At 57.5% G+C, this 18,090-nt stretch overlaps 1 protein-coding gene and 1 long non-coding RNA gene across 2 annotated transcripts in view; both read right to left on the bottom strand.

Annotated features, from left to right (window-relative positions):
- LOC308535627 overlaps positions 1-12,611 on the bottom strand; it is a 51,737-nt gene extending 39,126 nt beyond the window's left edge. Inside the window, exon 1 of the long non-coding RNA XR_013997284.1 lies at positions 12,549-12,611. This is a non-coding gene — a long non-coding RNA (uncharacterized lncRNA). The remainder of the gene's footprint in view (positions 1-12,548) is intronic.
- On the bottom strand, positions 7,639-12,371 carry ZNF281 (zinc finger protein 281; the record flags this gene model as incomplete). Its single annotated transcript, XM_081114588.1, has 1 exon — positions 7,639-12,371. The coding sequence occupies one exon, from the start codon at positions 12,369-12,371 to the stop codon at positions 9,696-9,698; it is 2,676 nt and encodes an 891-aa protein (XP_080970714.1). The 3' UTR covers positions 7,639-9,695.
- Positions 12,612-18,090: the final 5,479 nt, after the last annotated feature.

The following is an 18,090-nucleotide window of genomic DNA, read 5'->3' as shown; positions in this document are numbered from 1 at the left end:
CGGAGCCTGAGCCCAGGCGGGTCTGGACTGTGGGTTTGCCGAGACCTGCCCCCTGCCTCGTCACCACCCTCAGCTCAAACCCATCCGTCTTCTTTGCTGCTGGGCGGTGCCCTCCCCACCCCCCCACCCCCGCCCCCGACACCCCGCCTGCTCTGGCGGGTATTTCATCGGGAAACGTAATTCTTGTTTATCTATTCAGCCCCACTCATTTGTGCCCTGAATATTCTAGCACAAAGCAAGTCCGTGCGGGGGGAGGGTGGGCGTTGTGAGAATATATCAGACGGATCAGCTACATAAGGCTCCATCCACGGCGTCTAAACAAAACTGCTGGCTGGATGGTGACAGGCGGCCCTACAGAGGCTGCAAGCTTCCGGCCTCCCTTCGCGGCCACGATGCCCACGGGCTGCGGGCGGAGCGTTGTTCACGAGCAGCACCGGCGTTTGCTCCGTGTTTGGGAATCAGAAGAACCTGTTCCGTCATCGACTGCCAGGGGAGCCTCGAAAGGAAGGCGCCATCGTACACCCAACCCTACAGGATTCGACTCGCACGTCGCCCGAGATTCCAACCACACACAGAGGTGAACGGGACTTAAAAGCAAAAACAGACAAGACGTTTTCCGTTGTAACTTTCTGTGGGACCTGGTGTTCAGCTAAGGGTGAAAACGCCCTTTTACCCCGTATTAGTATCAGTCGGACGGTACTGTTTTTCCCAAACGAAGCCGCTCCCCACAGGGCGTTACGGTCATTCAGGACCTCGGATCTCGGGAGAGAAAACCTAAGCGTCCTCTTCTCCCACCTCTTCCTGAACGCGGCCTCCTCTCCTCTCTGTGGGCCCCGGGGCCCGGCGTTATCAGCAGAGCCACCATCCCACCCCTCGCCGGGACCCCTCCTCTCTCCGGGCCCAGAAGCCGGCTCAGGGTTAACGAAGTCAGAGCGAACGGAAGGGAAAACTGTAATTTTCTATCCGCTCCGCCAGTCTTCCCGAGGAATCTCCCCAAACCGCGTTTTCATTTTGCCTTCACGGTCCACCCCGGTGACCGGACAGCGGCCACCCGCGGGGACCCCCAAAGGTCACCAAGATTCCCAGTCTCCCACTGTCCCCGATTCAAGTCTCTCCTGTCCTTGAACCCCACGGCCGGCTGCGCTGAGCGGGGCCTGGCTCCGCAGTGAACCGCTCACACCCCCCCTTCCCCGCCCCCCCTCCCCCCTTACCCCCACCCCCACACCGCGTGCTCTTTCCTAACGCCTCCTTCCTTCCCTCTCAGGACAGACCTGTCACAACCCTCACCAGACTCGGTCTTACACCCACAGGGCGGTTTTACAGGCAAATACGTCCTGAACAAACTATGCGAATTCCGGTCCTAACTCAGTCTTCTCGGGACTGAAAAAGATAAATAAAAAATCAGAGATGAGGCCATTTATAAAGATAAGAGAGCAACGGTTTCGGGAGGTTGCTCTGGCTAATTTTCTAAACCAGGGGTCCTCAAAGTACGGCCCGCGGGCCACATGCAAATACAAATACTGTATTTGTTCCCGTTTTGTTTTTTTACTTCAAAATAAGATACGTGCAGTGTGCATAGGAATCTGTTCATAGTTTTTTTTTTAAATTATAGTCCGGCCCTCCAACGGTCTGAGGGACAGTGAACTGGCCCCCTGTTCTAAACTAAACCTTTGAGAGAGGGGCTAAATTACGGACGTAAACACTCGTAAAAAAAGAAAAAAAATGCACGCCCAGCTACCCCGGACCCGACTGGGCGTGGACACGTCTGGATCTCGTGGACTCGTAAAAAGGAAACAGGTAAACATCGCACCTTCTGCGGCGCGGCCCCCCGAACCCAGAGGCTAAGACCCCGCAGCGACTTACACGAGCCTCCAGGCCAGGGGTCCTCAAGCTTTTTAAACGGGGCCAGTTCACTGTCCCTCAGACCGTTGGAGGGCCGGACTAATTTAAAAAAAAAAACTATGAACAGATTCCTATGCACACTGCACATATCTTATTTTGAAGTAAAAAAACAAAACGGGAACAAATACAGTATTTGTATTTGCATGTGGCCCGCGGGCCGTAGTTTGAGGACCCTGCTCTACGATGTTCAGGTGGAAGATGGTCGCTTATAAAAGCAGAAAACGGGCCCTAGCAGGTTTGGCTCAGTGCACAGAGCATTGGCCTGAGGACTGAAGGGTCCCAGGTTCGATTCCCGGTCAGGGCACAGGCCCGGGTTGCAGGCTCAATCCCCAGTGGGGGCCTGCAGGAGGCAGCCGATCCATGATTCTCTCTCATCATGGATGTGTCTCTCTCTTCCTCTCTCTTCCTCTCTGAAATCAACAAAAATATGTATTTTTTTAAAAAGTGGAAAACAGTACAACATAAATTGCTTTGTTAAAAATATATATATTTTAATTGATGTCAGAGAGGAAGGGGGAGGGAGAGAGAGATAGAAAGCTCCATGATGAGAGAGAATCATGGATCGGCTGCCTCCTGCAGGCCCCCCACTGGGGATCGAGCCCACAACCCAGGCATGTGCCCCGACTGGGAATCGAACCCGGGACCCTTCAGTCCACAGGCCGACGCGCCATCCACTGAGCCACACCGGCCGGGGCCCAAGATGAATTTCTTAAGCGGCCTCGACGCATGGACGCAGCGCGGACCTGTTTCCTGGTGCTGTGCTGACGAACGAGTGAGGCTCCCAAGCCCAGCGTGTGAGACGCAAGCACTTCACGGGGACCTTCGTCCCTTCGCCGTAACCCCTGGCAGGAGGGGAGCTCCAGGCCTCGCCTCCTCTTCTTTTATTGTTTTGGGTTTTTTTGTTAATCCTCCCCCGAGGATATTTTCCCATTGATTTTCAGAGAGAGAGAGTGGAGGAAGAGAGAGGGAGGCCAGAGAGAAACACTGAAGTGAGAGAAACACTTCGATGGGCTGCCTCCTGCACGCGCCCTGGACCAGAATCGAACCCGGGGCCCTTCGGTCCGCGGGCCGACGCTCTATCCACTGAGCCACACCGGCCGGGCTCAGTCTGCTTTCTCACCTCTAAGCACAGCTGCTGTTGGGGCCGAGGAGTAAGAAACTCAGCTCAGGGAGGGCTGGATTTTGCAATCCCGCCGCCAACCTGGCCGAGGGCAGGGCCGCCTGTGCACGGAGGCCTCGGTGACCCCCTCACGTCCTCTCGTCCCCCGCGAAGGAGGAACTCGCGACGGTAATCGCTTGCACTGGCTTCCTGGCGGGAAGGGCCTCGCGTATGTGCAACCCGGCACACGGGGGTCACGCTGCTGGTCTGGTCACTCCGTGTTGCAACCCAGCCGCTCCTTAAACATGGGACAAACAGCCCCCTCCAGGCTCACGGAGAAAGGCTGTGCTTCTCCCCACACTCGGGCGAGCCCTGCTGCTCACCACTGAGGCGCGAGCCTCCCGACAGCCCCCGCGGACCCGGCCAGACCCTCCTGCAAAGCAGGTTCAACAACTGAGCCCGACGCCGGTGCAAACCCAACAGCACTTTGCAAAGCAAAACTACAAAATGAGTCAATAAATCACGGGACAAAAATGCGGGGGTTTCCAACGTTTCACGATCACACTCCCCCCCCCCCGGCCGCCCCCCCGGAGCCGTCCCGCGAGCCGATGCACAAACACCGAGACGGGAATGCAAGCAGCAGCTCGCCGGCGGCCTGCGGAGTTATTGACTGATTGTCCCAAATGGGACCAAGGTTCACGCCGAACCAAAGTCCCAGACGAGGCCGGCCTGCCGTGCGGCTCCCGGGGCTCTCAGGGTGGATTCTACGGCCTCGTTCTCCTTCCAACCTCATCCTCCTCGCCTCCTCGCCTCCTCGCCTCCTCGCCTCCTCGCCTCCTCGCCTCCTCGCCTCCTCGCCTCGCTCTAGGAGACCCGCACCCTCCCCACACACCAGCTCTGCCCGCTGCCCTTCTGCTCCCGACACCCGACACCCGCGGGGACACATTTCCCCTTCGGCGTGAGAGGTCCGAGTCGTCCTGCTCTTTAATGGCCCTTCCCTAGGGGCCCCGGGTCCGACACCCGCCCGAGCTGCGTCTCCAGGCTCAGCGGCAGCGGCGTTTGGGCCTCGCCAGCCACTCTCAGGCTCCACCAACCACAGCCCGCAAATCCCAAGCCACACACAGCCCACAGGTTACACACCAAGCACAGCCCGCAGGTCACACGCCACACACAGCCCGCAAGTCCCAAGCCACACACAGCCCGCAGGTCACACGTCACACACAGCCCCCAGGTCACACGCCACACACACAGCCCGCAGGTCACACGCCACACACAGCCCGCAGGTCACACGCCACACACAGCCCGCAGGTCACACGTCACACACAGCCTGCAGGTTACACGTCACACACAGCCTGCAGGTTACACACCAAGCACAGCCCGCAGGTCACACGCCACACACAGCCTGCAGGTCACACGTCACACACAGCCCCCAGGTCACACGCCACACACACAGCCCGCAGGTCACACGCCACACACAGCCCGCAGGTCACACGCCACACACAGCCTGCAGATCACACGTCACACACAGCCTGCAGGTTACACGTCACACACAGCCTGCAGGTTACACGCCACACACAGCCTGCAGGTCACACGTCACACACAGCCTGCAGGTCACACGTCACACACAGCCTGCAGGTCACACGCCACACACAGTCCGCAGGTTACACGCCACACACAGTCCGCAGGTTACACGCCACACACAGTCCGCAGGTTACATGCCAAGCACAGCCCGCAGGTTACATACCAAGCACAGCCTGCAGGTCACATACCAAGCACAGCCTGCAGGTCACACGCCAAGCACAGCCCGCAGGTTACACGCCACACACAGTCCGCAGGTCACTCACCACTCACAGCCCGCAAGTCACACACCACACACAGTCCGCAGGTTACATGCCAAGCACAGCCCGCAGGTTACATACCAAGCACAGCCTGCAGGTCACATACCAAGCACAGCCTGCAGGTCACACGCCAAGCACAGCCCGCAGGTTACACGCCACACACAGTCCGCAGGTCACACACCACTCACAGCCCGCAAGTCACACACCACACACAGTCCGCAGGTTACATGCCAAGCACAGCCCGCAGGTTACATACCAAGCACAGCCTGCAGGTCCCACGTCACACACAGCCCGCAGGTCACCAAGAGCCCAGCGAGATTCCGTCCCGTGGAAGGTGTGGGCTGCTGCCTGCACAGGGGAGGAGCCGGGGGGGCCTGTAGCCGCATGAGCTGGGAACACATCCCCTGGGGGCGGGAAACACAGGGCGGGGCCTGCCAGGTGCCCATCTCCCTGGGACTTGCTCTCAGAGGAGAAATGGCAGAGAATCAGAGCTCCTCCCGCTCGCAGCGGACCAGGGTGCGAGAAGCCCTGCGGCTTTGTCACCCGAGCAGCACGGGCTCCGAAGGCTCCGCGATTACTGACGGCGACAGACGCTTTAAGCGCCCTCGAATCTGAGCTGATGCTCTCCATCCAGGCGCGGGCTCCCTAACTTATTGGCACAACACAACGCCCACATCCAGGCAGCCTTCTCGGGCAGGGCCCCCCAACCGGGGCTCAGGGCTACGGGTGTTTTAGGGGTCGGGGACGTGCACATAGAACTGGTTTGGGAGCCAGTTCTCTGCCCAGAGTCAGTGACCGCAAGAGCGCCATCAGCTCTCCCCGGAGCGAGCCCGGGTATCCAACGTACACAGAACCTGAAGGGACACACTCACCTACCGCACCTGCTTTTTAAAAAGAGCCAAACAGGGACAAAGAAAGCAGAAATCATTTTGGAAGGGTCCCAGGTTCGATCCCGGTCAGAGCACATGCCCGGGTGGCTGGCTCCATCCCCAGGGGGGGCGTACAGGGGGCAGCCGATCCATGATTCTCTCTCATCATGGATGTTTCTCTCTCCCTCCCTCTCTGAAATCAATAAAAATGTATTTTAAGAAAATTCTTAAACAAACAAACACAGAAGATAGTGCAATGCCCCTCCGTGGTGACGATCTCTTTTAAAGCCATCACCTCACGAGGGGTGCTGTTATGGCTTCTGATCAAGGTGAGGACAACAGGGTTCCCAGCCGCTGCTCTAAGTGCTGCTGTCCACGGAGGAAGCTGGGAGACACAGGGAGCCCACACCCTTCCCCTACGAGTCGGGGAGCAGCGGCGGACGGACACAGCTCTCGCCTGCTCCCAGGAGGGGCTCCGACAAACATTCGCGGGCGTGTCGCACGGCCTCACCTGCCAGGCGGGCCGCGGCGCCCACAAGGATCTGAAAGGAGAGCCGTGCCCGTGAGGCAGAGACCGTGAGCACCAGACCAGGAGGATGAGTCTTCAGTCTACCTGGAAGCTCGGGGGCACTTTCCGGAGGGTGGGCCGCAGTTCCGCGAGAGCCCGTGAACTTGGGGGCGAAGGGCTGTGTCGTGTGCCCAAGAGGCCATTCTGCCCAAGCTGCCGGCCGCTCGGGCCTCCCTGTGACCACGGGCAATGCCCGCCGGACGCCGGGCGCGATACAGAAAACCCCACCTGAGGAAGACGGTACCACCCAAGGTTTTAAAAACTCTAAATGCAGGGTTTGGTCCCATTTTTCTGTTCTGGTTACCGACCGACTTCACCCATTCCCGGCCGGGCGCTGCGAGGGGACGGCGTCCTTACCCCAAACGCACACACAGCAGAGACACAAGCGAGCTTCCTACTTCACACCCCGACATCTCAGGTGAAAACCCCACCTCTCCGTGGTCACCCCCAGACGCAGGCATCCTGCACGAGGGAAAGTGGGGGCAAGCGGGTGGCGAAACGATAAACTGCAGGCCGTCGAGGACAGCGGCGATCGATCGCCTGCGCGGAGAAACCACAGCCGGGTCCACGCGGAACCAGGGACACTGCGGGGCCCCCTCGCTCGAGTCGCCTGGGCAGAGAAAACGCCAGTTTGCCCTGGTCCCACCGGCCCACCCCACGCACAGACATCCCTCTACAGAGAAATCCACGCTTAGGCTCAATATAAGTACCCGATCGTCCCCTATAACAGCGTCATGTATGTTCACTCTTAACGTTCGTAGCCACTAGACTTCAAAGCACAAGTTTCTCGTGGTTGTACAGAGCCGCCTGCAGTGTCCTCTCCTCCATCTTCAGTAACAGACTTACTAAGTTGTAAACACCGCCTCCGCGTCTTCAGTGTTTGCCTGGCTCTCCCCTGCCAATAGCCGTAAATTCCAAACACTGCTCAACTGTGACTTAACAATCCTTTTTCTCCTACTGAAGATGCTCAGGACCGTTTTTATGTGTGTCACGCTCTTATTTTATTACAACCTTTTTGAGGCAAAAAGGCTGTGCCTGGACCCAAGATGCTGGAACCTGACTTAAAACGAAGCCGCATAACCGCTCTGGAACCGTACTTAGAGGACGGCTAACCCCATTTCAAGACACCACGTCCCAACTCACATGTTCAACTTCTCCGCGTTCACACAGTGAACCTCAAACACAAGGCACACAGCCAACCGATTTCCAAATGCGCCCAGAAACATGAAATACTTGGGGTAAAGAAAAGACCCAGTCCCCGGCCGGCAGGTTCCACCTCGGGCACGAATGTTCTCGGAAACGCAAGCAAAGAAAACTCCGACGCGGTGACGGGGCAGGAAGCACGGGACACCGCTCTTGCCATTTTGTGATTAACAAGTCTTTTATTGGTAGTAAACTAGAGCAATCAGAATAATACATATGCAGTTCCAGTACACACAATAAAAGTTAGAGAAATCCAAAACCTGTATAAAACAAAACACGGGGGAACCGGACATCTTCAGATCCAGTGGGAAGGGCCTCTCCGTCCTCCTCACAGCTCGTACTCTGCACCCCGCAGACCTTAACCGCGTTCCCCAAATAAGAAATACAGACTTTAGAACCAAGTGTGTGGAAGAGGGTCAAACACATTGTCTAAGAAGCCTGCAGGGACACGTAGGTGAGCCTTCAGCTGGCAAAAGCAACACGTCAGGGAGGAAAAGTGTGGGGAGGAAATTAACTAGTATTTTGTAACCATTTTAATAATTTCTTATTTCCCAAACACTGCTTTCATAACAGAAGTGTTTTACACTCGCACAGAATTAATGACTGTATCACACATGGAAGCCGTGAGGCTGGTTACACAATCAGACTGCAAACAAACAGTGGTACTTTCCTGACGTCAGCGGAGGATGTAAGACTGAAACATCCCCAAAAGTACATAAAAACTCATCAGCGCAAACACCCAAGTCCATTAAAAATACCATCAGGAGGAAAATACAATGGCTAAAAAGTGGTTCGGAGCACAGCCACTGCCGCCAGCAGCTGCGAATGGCAATCGGGCTGGGAGCTGGCTCAGTGACCGCGCCGGCCCCTGCACAATACTGACGGGCGCCCCTGTGCACCGTGCGACAAGGCTGCGGCTCCACCAAGAGGCTCTGAGGTCGCTACGAAAGGCAGGCCCACCCTCTCCCGTGAGCTATGGCACCAGCTGGAATCACACACCTTCGTCACCTCTCCAGCTCCAAGTGCGTGGGGCGTGATGACACATGAAAACCTAGGTGGGGTTCTTTTGTTGTTGTTGTTCGAGGTGGGGAGTGGCGGGTGTTCCTCTTATTGTTTAGGGTTTGGATGCCAGAGGCATGTAAGATGCTCATTGGAATGTAACTCATTCTAAAGTTGAAACTGTCAAGACAAGGCCCAGAACTCTTAGGAAGAGCGGAGGGTCAGAAGAAAAAAAACCAAAAACACGAACACCCAGAAGCGTGGGTGACGCGTACCAGACGAGAGGACAGTGCCTCTCGGCTGCCAGAACAACAACACCCCCCGTTTCAAACTGTGCCGTTCCAGCGTGGGTCCCAACACTGGCCCCCGACTCGGGCTTCAGCACTGGCCAGACGTCAGCTGGCCGGCTCCTCGTGGAACCGCAGCCTGGTCACAGGTGGGGCAAGGAGAGGGTGCCTTTTAAAGATTACTTCTTCTTTCATTAAAGCTATCATCCCAGGCTTTGATCAAAGGTCCCAGAATCCGTCCTGCCCGGCTGGGGTGGACGTGGTCGGGAAGCTCAGGGCACAGTGAGAAGCCGCCACAGAACACGGGTCGCCCACATCTCGGAACTTCGCCTCAGCCCAGATGGAGAAGCAGTTTGAAATGTTTCGATCCCTTACTCAAACGATGAAATGTAAATCCTATCAGCCCAGACAGAGCAATTTGAAATGTTTTCGATCCCTTACTGAAATGGTGAAACGTATACCATACCATCTGTAAACTGGATATCCCATTACAGTGATAGCGTACAGAATTCCCATGCGTTATTACACTTTCCTGAGAGTAAAGCAATTAGAATAACCTTAATCCTAGCAACAAAGTTTTTTTGTTTTTTTTTTACATAGTTTTTTTTCTTTTTTTTTTCATTCTTTTTTTCTTTTCTTTTTTTGCATTTAAAACTTTTGGGCTATTCCCTGACGATCTATACATGTAAATTTGATTGCTAAACATTGTCACTTTGAATGTCAAACTATTTTTAATCTATTGATTTCGATTAAAAATCATAATAGAAACAGAGCTAAAATCACACTAACAAAATAAACTAAATATGAAAAGTTGCATTGAAAGGGCATTACATTATTCTTAAGAGGATCGTGTACAAACATTCCAATGGCAGTGTTCTCAGAACGAAACAGAAACCGCATCCTTCGACCGCCAGCCTGTCACCTGGGGGCTTACCTGTAGCTCTGGCTGGTGGGCGTCTTTACGCGTGTACTACATGGCTCACTTACATCGGACATCATGTTTGTGTACCCTGAGAAATCGGACACCGAAGTCCTGACTCTGTGGTCCACTTCGCCGTTCGAGTTACTGACAAAGGTCATCGGCACCCTGCTGCCCGACTTGAACTGAGACCCGAACGCCTGTGCAAAGTTCTCGATCTGGTACGTGGCTCGCGGCTCCATGTCCTTCGGGGGGCCCGTCTGGCTCGCTAACTCCTGAGACGGCATCTGAAAGCTGGTGGAGGACTCCAAGTTTTTCTGCTGCTCCTTCTGGCTCGGCAGTTTCTGAGATGAGGACTGGAAGGCCGAGGAAGTCTCTAGATTCTTCTGAGAGTCGATCAGATCGTCCAGCTCCTGGGAAGGGGTCAACTGCTGGTGGGTGGCATCCAGAGCAGACAGGTACAGGCCCGGCTGCGATCCGAACAACATCCCAAAAGGAGGCTTTGGCAACGAAGATGGCAACACTGAGGTAACAGACTGGCCGAACCCACACTCCAAGGGAGACGTAGTGTAAATCTGTTTTTCCGGGAACAGCGTGTGGTTGTGGAGAGGTGAGGACAGACTGACAAACTGGAAACCGTGTCCGAGCGCGAAGCCCGCGTTGGTGGATTTCTCGAAGGCCTGCTGGAGGTATTTGGAGTATTCCTGCAACACCATCGCCTTGTCGCTGGAGGGGGTCTGGGCGCCGGGGCTCAGGCTCCCCTCCGGCACCAGCTCCGAGTGCTCTCCCGAGGCGTGTAAGTCCACGCGCGGCTCGGCGATGCTGAAGGGGTCCTCCTTCTGGCTCTCCGACTTGCTGGAGTACTGGTCCAAGATGCTCTGCAGGACCTCGTCAGGAATGCCGGACTTGTCGTGGCAGGACTTGATGTCCGCGTTCAGCGCGGAGGAGTCGATCAGCGACAGCGGGGCCTCGCTCTCCAGGACGCTGACCCCGGCGGCCTGGATGACGGACGGCTGGGAGACCATGTGGCCCACGTTGATCGAGAAGGCACTGTTGCTGGTGGCGGTGGGCAGGTATCTCCTCTTCTTGGAGAACTGCATGGCATCGTCGTAATTGCTGTTCATCGGGCCCTGCTTGCCGCCGGCGCTCTGGAGGAGGCCGAGGGTCTCCGTGCCGGCGCCCGCCGCGATGCCCAGGGAGCCGCCCGGCTTCCCCGACAAGGACTTCTGCCCCACGAGGTCCGGCAGCGGCGACACGAAGTTCAGGTAGCTTTTGTCTGTGTTCTTCCTGCTTCCTTTCTTGAAGATGAGTTTTGGCACCCTTTTCTGGAGCTCGTCGAGGCCGCCGCCCATCATGCCCCCGCCGGGCGACATGGCGGGCATCTCCACGGAGTAGGTCTGCAGGCCCAGGCTGTTGGCCAGCGGCGACTCGCCCGCCTTGCCCGCCTTATGCTCCTTGCCCTCGGCGGCGGCGGCGGCGGCCGCGCTCTTGGCCTTGGACTTCCTCCTGGACGAGCTGCTGCCGCCGCTGCTGCTGCTGCTGCTTCCCTGAGACAGCGCGGCCAGGCTGCCCATGGCGCCCGGGTTGGCCGCGGAGGCGCCGGGGGGCTCGGCGCCCGGGCCCCCCCGGGCTATGGCTTCGCCGCAGGTGCGCCGGTGCTTGAGCAGCCGGTCGGTCCGCGAGAAGAACTGCTGGCAGGTGTCGCACTTGTAGGGCTTCTCGCCGCTGTGCGTGCGCTTGTGCCGCTCCATGTGGTACTTCTGGATGAACTTCATGCTGCACTGGTCGCAGCCGAAGGGCTTCTCGCGGCTGTGGATCTTCTCGTGCCGCTGCAGCAGGTACTTCTGGATGAAGCCCATGTGGCACTGGCCGCACTGGAAGGGCCGCTCGCCCGTGTGGATGAGCACGTGCCGGCGCAGGTGGTAGGAGCTGCGGAAGGCCGCGCTGCAGTGGTCGCACACGTGGGGCTTCTGGCCGGGCGACAGCCCCGCGCCCTCCCCGGAGCCCGAGCCCGCGGCGGCCGCTGGAGGCCGGGACGGGGCGCCGCCGCCGGGCTTCCTCTTGGCTTTGGTTCCCTGAGATTCTGGCTTTGGCCTCTTCGCCTTCTTGACGTGCGCGTCCTGCTTGGGCTCCTCGCCGCCGCCGCCGCCGAGCAGGCCATCGCGGGGGTGCGGGGCCGGCGGCGGCGGCGGGTGCAGGGCGCTCAGGTCCTGGATGACGCCGTGGCCGCCCCCCTCGCCGCCGCCGCCGCCGCCGCCGCCCAGGCCCGGGCCGGCGCCCCGCTCCTCGGCGCCCGCGAACAGCCCCCCGAACGGGTGGTGGTGCTGCGGCGGCTCGTCGGGCTCGGCCGGCTTCTCCTGCTTGATGCTGACCAGCGGCTGCAGGAAGCCCCACGGGGTCCGCGGCGCCGGGAAGGCCGCGCCCGAGGCCGCCGCCGGCTCCTTCTTGAAAGTCATGTCCGGGGCCGGCGGCGGGGGCGGCTCGGCCGGGGCCGCGGGGGGGGCGAGCACGCACTGCGGGGGAGGGGCGGCCGGGCCGGCCGGGCGGGCGAAGCTGGCGACCGGGGGCAGCCGGTGGTTGAACATGACCAGGCCCTGCGGGAAGCTGGGCTCCATCTCCGCCCGCCTGCCGCCGCCGCCGCCGGAGCCGCCGGAGCCGCCGCTCAGGAACCCGCCGCCGACTCTCATGCCCCGGACGAGGCCTGGCTGCGGAGGGAGGGAGGGGGGACGGAGAGGCGGTGGGGCCGGGCCGCGGACCCCCCCAGCCCCAGCCCCGGCCCCGCCGCCGCCGCCGCCGCCGCGCGCCCCGCCCGGCCCCCGCCCTCCCGGCCCCGCCCGCCCCGCGCCGCCCCCGCCCGCACTTACGGTCCCGCCGCCGCCGCCGCGCCGCCGCCGCCGCCGCCTCCGGTTAATAAAAATAACGCCGTCCTCTCCACAATGGAATTAAAAGCCTCCCCCGCACTGCGCAGGCGCGGCGCGGGGTCTGCTGGGAGCGGCCGGCCCGGCCCGAGGGGAGCGCTGCGCCCGACACTGCGCAGGCGCCGCAGCTTCCGCCCGGCCCGCCTGTCAATCACCGGGGCGGTTGGACGCAGGGGCGTCCCGGGGGTCTGCGGGGGGGCGGGGCCTACGGGACCCTCCAACCAGAGGCCTCCGCGGCCGGCGCGGCCTGATTGGTGGGCGGCGGTGAAGGACAGGCCGGTGCGGAAAGGCGCTCGCGAGGTGGACCTTCCCCCCCCGCCGCTAGGGGGCGGGATGTCCGGCGGGGGGGCGCGCTCCCCTTCGCAGGATGCGATCCGGGGGCCGGATGCCAACGCGGGCCCTCCAGTGCCTCCCTCCGGGCACCGTGGGCCCCGCCTGGAAGCCGCTCGAGCCCGGGGGCTCCCCATTTCGGAAGTCACATGGTGGGTGCCCTCGTGGCGCGACCTGTGCCTTTGCAGGAAAAGCCTCCTGGGAAACCGCAGTAGCGGTCCCGGTGCAAAATGAAAAAAGAAAAAAAGCTGTCTCGCTGCCAACCTGCCTGGAGGTGCAGGAAAGGGAGCCGGGCGGCCCGGGTGGGGTGCGGCGGCCCGTAAACACGCCCACGTGCGGTGCCTCAGCAGCGGCTGCAAATCCCACACGTGCTGGGTCGGCCTGATGCCCCGGCCCCCGGGGTGACTCGTGCAAAGCCGACCTCCAGGCCCTTCCGAGATCTCCGCCAGGACCCACTCTGCCTTCCCCAGGAGAGCAGCACCCCGAGAAACGCGTGCAAAAAGTCACACCTTGAAATCAAAGCTCCGTCAACAGAAACCCAACATCGGTGCCCCCTGCACACCAGGCACCCCCGTCCCCCCGTCCCGGGAAGGATGCAAAGATCGAATCCCGTGACTTGCCCAACACAGGGCATTTGCAAAAGCTAGAACGGTTGACAGGCATGTATTTGCATAGCATATTTTCTTAAATCACAGGCCCGTGGCCATTGCAGAATTCCCAGCTAAATAAATTCTCGTGATTCCATAACTGGCGACATTCCCTGAGAAATGTCACCATTGAAACCATAAAGATGACTCACGAATCCTCCTGGGCCTTCTCTTGAGTCTGCTCAAGGACTTGAAAGGCGGTATTTAAGGAGCATTTTGAGACAAGAAATATCCCCAGGCCCTGGCTGGTGTGGCACAGAGGATAGACCCTCGGCCTGCGGACTGAAGGGTCCCGGGTTCGATTCCGGTCAAGGGCATGTACCTTGGTTGCCGGCACATCCCCAGTATGGGGTGTGCAGGAGGCAGCTGATCAATGTTTCTCTCCCATCGATGTTTCTGACTATCCCTCTCCCTTCCTCTCTGTAAAAAATCAATAAAACATATTATATTATATGTATATGTATTTGTGTGTTTCTAACTCCCTGCAGCTACCCACCGGCCTTCTGCCACCGGAGCGGTGGAACTCGAATGCTACTGAGTAGAGTTCAGCGTTCAGAGGAAGACGGGAAATTCACAAACTTCAGCCCGCGGTAAAATATGAGTGGGTGCCCCTGAGGAATGAGGCTGCGGCTTTATCCCGGGTGTCAGTGTTTAATGGGGAGCTGGGATGCGGACAGGCCAGGCCATCCGTGAAGGGCAGTGGGACGCCGGCGTGAAAAGCCAACTTGGTTCCTCCGTGATCAAGATAAGAAACCTGTCATTTCTCTCATTCACCGTGTCAGCCTTGAGCTCTCCGGAGCGGACTCACCTCGGGGTTGTACACTCCATCGATCAGGAAGATGGACAGACCCCGTAAACCACCACGGAGGAGGGAAGCCGTTAACGCTAATCATTTCTGCCGCAGCAGCACCTGAGATACACTTTCCGGGGAACAGACAAAAGAAGACACACTCCATCAAGGTCGATTTAGTTTTCTATTTTTCAGCATTAGCGGCGGTGCCTTGAGCATTTGTAACAGCGGTTCTCAACCTGTGGGTCGCGGCCCCTTTGGGGGTCGAACGACCCTTTCACGGGGGTCGCCTAAGACCATCGGAAAACACGTCTGTAATTATATATTGTTTTGGGGATTCATCGCTATGCTTGAATGATGTTCCATGTGTCACAATGAAAATACAGCCTGCATATCAGATATTTACATGACGATGCATAACAGTAGCAACATTACAGTGATGAAGTCGCAACGAAAATAATGTTATGGTTGGGTCACAACATGAGGAACTGTATTAAAGGGCCGAGGCATTAGGAAGGTTGAGAACCGCTGATTTATAAGATAACGGGCCAGCCCACCTGCTTAAGAGTGGTGGTGTGGGGGAGGGGGGGCAGGGGGTGCTATTCGGTTCCTTCGAATTAGAAAATTAAAATGCCAACCCCGGGTACACGGCATGTTAGTTAGAAAAACCAGCCTGCCGGTTTCTGGCAAGAGAGAGCCTGGGAATGAGAAAATTTTAAACTCGGAAAAGGTCATCAAGGTGATCGCAGAAAGACCTGGAAGCGTCAGAATTGCTAAGCGCTGTTTTCATCTCCGGCAATTAGAACAGATTTGTAACTGTCTTTAATGGGGTAAAAAAAACCAATTTTTTTAAAAAAAATATGAAAGTGTAAAACAGCTAAGAGAGTAAACTCAGGGTAATAAGGAGGAATCGTTTTTAAATACTACTTAAAACACCAATTTAAGTGCAGATAGCATTTCATAACGTCGGCTGTCGTCAAACTGCCTACATTTTTTTTTTTTTTACTGTACCCTATGTATAAGAAGTGCCCCGAGTTTTCTGTGTATTAGTTCTAAGCGTTAGAAAAGAATTACCTGTAAATGTCAAATAAATCTCACTCTGCCTATGAACCAGGAGGTCACGGTTCGATTCCCGGTCGGGGCACGTGCCCGGGTTGCGGGCTCCATCCCCAGGGTGGGGCGTGCAGGAGGCGGCCGACCCGTGATTCTTTCTCATCATGGATGTTTCTCTCCCTCTCCCTTCCTCTCTAAAATCAATACAAAATATATGTTTTTTTAAAAAATAGAAACTCGCCGAAACCAGTTTGGCTCAGTGGATAGAGTGTCAGCCTACGGACTGAAGGGTCCCGGGTTCGATTCTAGTCAAGGGCATGTACCTGGGTTGCGGGCACATCCCCAGTAGGAGATGTGCAGGAGGCAGCTGATCAATGTTTCTAACTCTCTATCTCTCTCCCTTCTTCTTTGTAAAAAATCAATAAAATATATTTTAAAAAAATAGAAACTTAAGGGGAAGGGGGGGGCACCACGCTCTCCTATTTCTTCCCCGCGTATCCCTGAAAGTTCTCACTGAGCTAGAAGTCCACCCACAGTGTCCACCCACCGTCTCAAAGTCTGGCTGACACCTAGTCGGTTACCTGGACATCGATTGTCCTCGTCTTGCATAGCGCGCTACTCTCTGCCACAAGATCCATCTTCTGTTAAGTAGTGATGTGTCCTTTCCTGCCAAGACAAAGAACAGGAAGGTGCCTGGGACGGGACCGGGACCCGGGACGTGACCTACTCGGGAATCAGAATGGTATCAACAAGGCTGATGGATATACTCACAGGCCTGGCTCCCTGGGAGCGCTGGCATTTACATAATCCTGTCTGGGCCTGGGGGAGGGAGGCGGGCGGGCGGAAGAGGGTTTGCTTTAGGCTGAGAATGGGGATGCTGAGGCTCTCAGGGTGCCCAGGTGAGCGGCCTGGCCCCTGAGAGAATGTTCCTTCCGACGCCGCCGCCTCAGACGGACACCGCCTGACTCTTAACGCACCGGCTTCCAGATCACGCGGCTGGGGAGGTCTCGGGAAGGCCAGGCTTGAGGCGAGCATTGCGCTTGGGTGAGCTCCTGAGGTCGGGGTCTCCATCCGTGTCCAGTAACCCTTGTTCTCTTCCGTCCTGCGAGGGCCACACAGGTACACGGACGGGGCACGGTCGATGGCTGGGTGCCTGCTGGGTCTTTTTCTTCTTCTTTTAATCCTCACCTGAGGATCTTTTTCCATTGATTTTTAGAGGGAGCAGAAGAGAGAGGGAGAGACAGAGAAACATCGATGTGAGAGAGACACACCGATGGGCTGCCTCCTGCACGCACACCCCGACCAGGGCCTGGGCCGGGGAGGAGCCTGCAACCGCATGCCCTTGGCCGGAATCGAACCCGGGACCCTTCAGTCCGCAGGCCGAGGCTCTACCCGCTGAGCCAAACCGGTGAGGGCCCCGTTGTGTCTCTTGTATGGTCCCCTCCCCACAAATCCTCCAGCTGGTTGCTGGGAGACGTGCCTTCTCCCCCCCCAAAGACTGCTTGGGGACCGCGTCCTCCACTAGCCTTGTCATGAGCACCGTTTCCTGGACGGCTGTGTGCACTTGTTTATTTTTAAACCACGCTCCTGCCCTGCAGGCAGCCGGCGTGGCTCAGTGGTTGAGCATCGACCTCTGAACCTGGAGGTCAAGGTTCAATTCCTGGGCAGGCCGCATGCCCAGGTTGCAGGCTCCGTCCCCAGGAGGGGGGCTTGTAGGAGGCAGCTGATCCATGATTCTGGCTCATCATTGATATCTCTCTCTCTCTCTCCCTTCTTCTCTGAAATCAATACAAATATTTTTAAAAAAAGGAGGGAAAAGGTGTAGAAAGATACACAGGGAAGTGGTCACTGGTTTCCTGGTGGGAAGGCTGGGAGGGAGAGCAGGTGAGTCAGACCCAGGTGAGACAGCGGCAAAGGATTCCCGGCAGGATCCACGCGAGAGGGGGGAGAGGCGGCCCCTGTAGCAGGTTGCCATGGAGACAGGAAACAGAACCTGCAGGAGGCCAGGACTACGTGTCAGATGGACACACGGAACCTCGATGTGACTTGGGGATAAGACGGGAGGGGTTTTGCTTCAGTCCTCTGATTTGAATATGAAGACTACAGCCCTGGCTGGTGTGGCTCGGTGGATAGAGCGTCGGCCGGCGGGCTGAAGGGTCCCAGGTTCGATTCCAGGTGGGGGCACGTGCCCAGGTTGTGGGCTCAATCCCCAGTGGGGGGCGTGCAGGAGGCAGCCAGTCAGCGATTCTCTCGCCTCATTGATGTTTCTGTCTCTCTCTCCCTCTCCCTTCTTCTCTGAAATCAACTAAAAAATATTCTTTTTAAAAAAAGAGACTACAATAAATTGGAACATAAGAAGATGTAAATGCGTTTATTTAAAGTAAGTTTCAGCCCTCGCCGGTGTTGCTCAGTGGGTAGAGCGTTGGCCTGCGGACTGAAGGGTCCGGATTCGATTCCTGGTCGGGGCACATGCCCGGGTTGCGGACTCGATCCCCCGTCGGAGGCGTGCAGGAGGCAGCCGAGCAATGGTTCTCTCTCCTCACTGATGTTTCTATCCCCCTCTCCCTCTCCCTTTCTTTTTTTAAAAATATATTTTATTTACTTTTTTTTTTTTTTTTTACAGAAAGGAAGGGAGAGGGATAGAGAGTTAGAAACATCAGTGAGAAAG

The sequence above is a fragment of the Myotis nattereri genome (genome assembly GCF_964212035.1).
Source record: "Myotis nattereri genome assembly, chromosome: 20".
NCBI lineage: Eukaryota > Metazoa > Chordata > Mammalia > Chiroptera > Vespertilionidae > Myotis > Myotis nattereri.
This window is presented reverse-complemented; position numbering and strand designations above follow the sequence as displayed.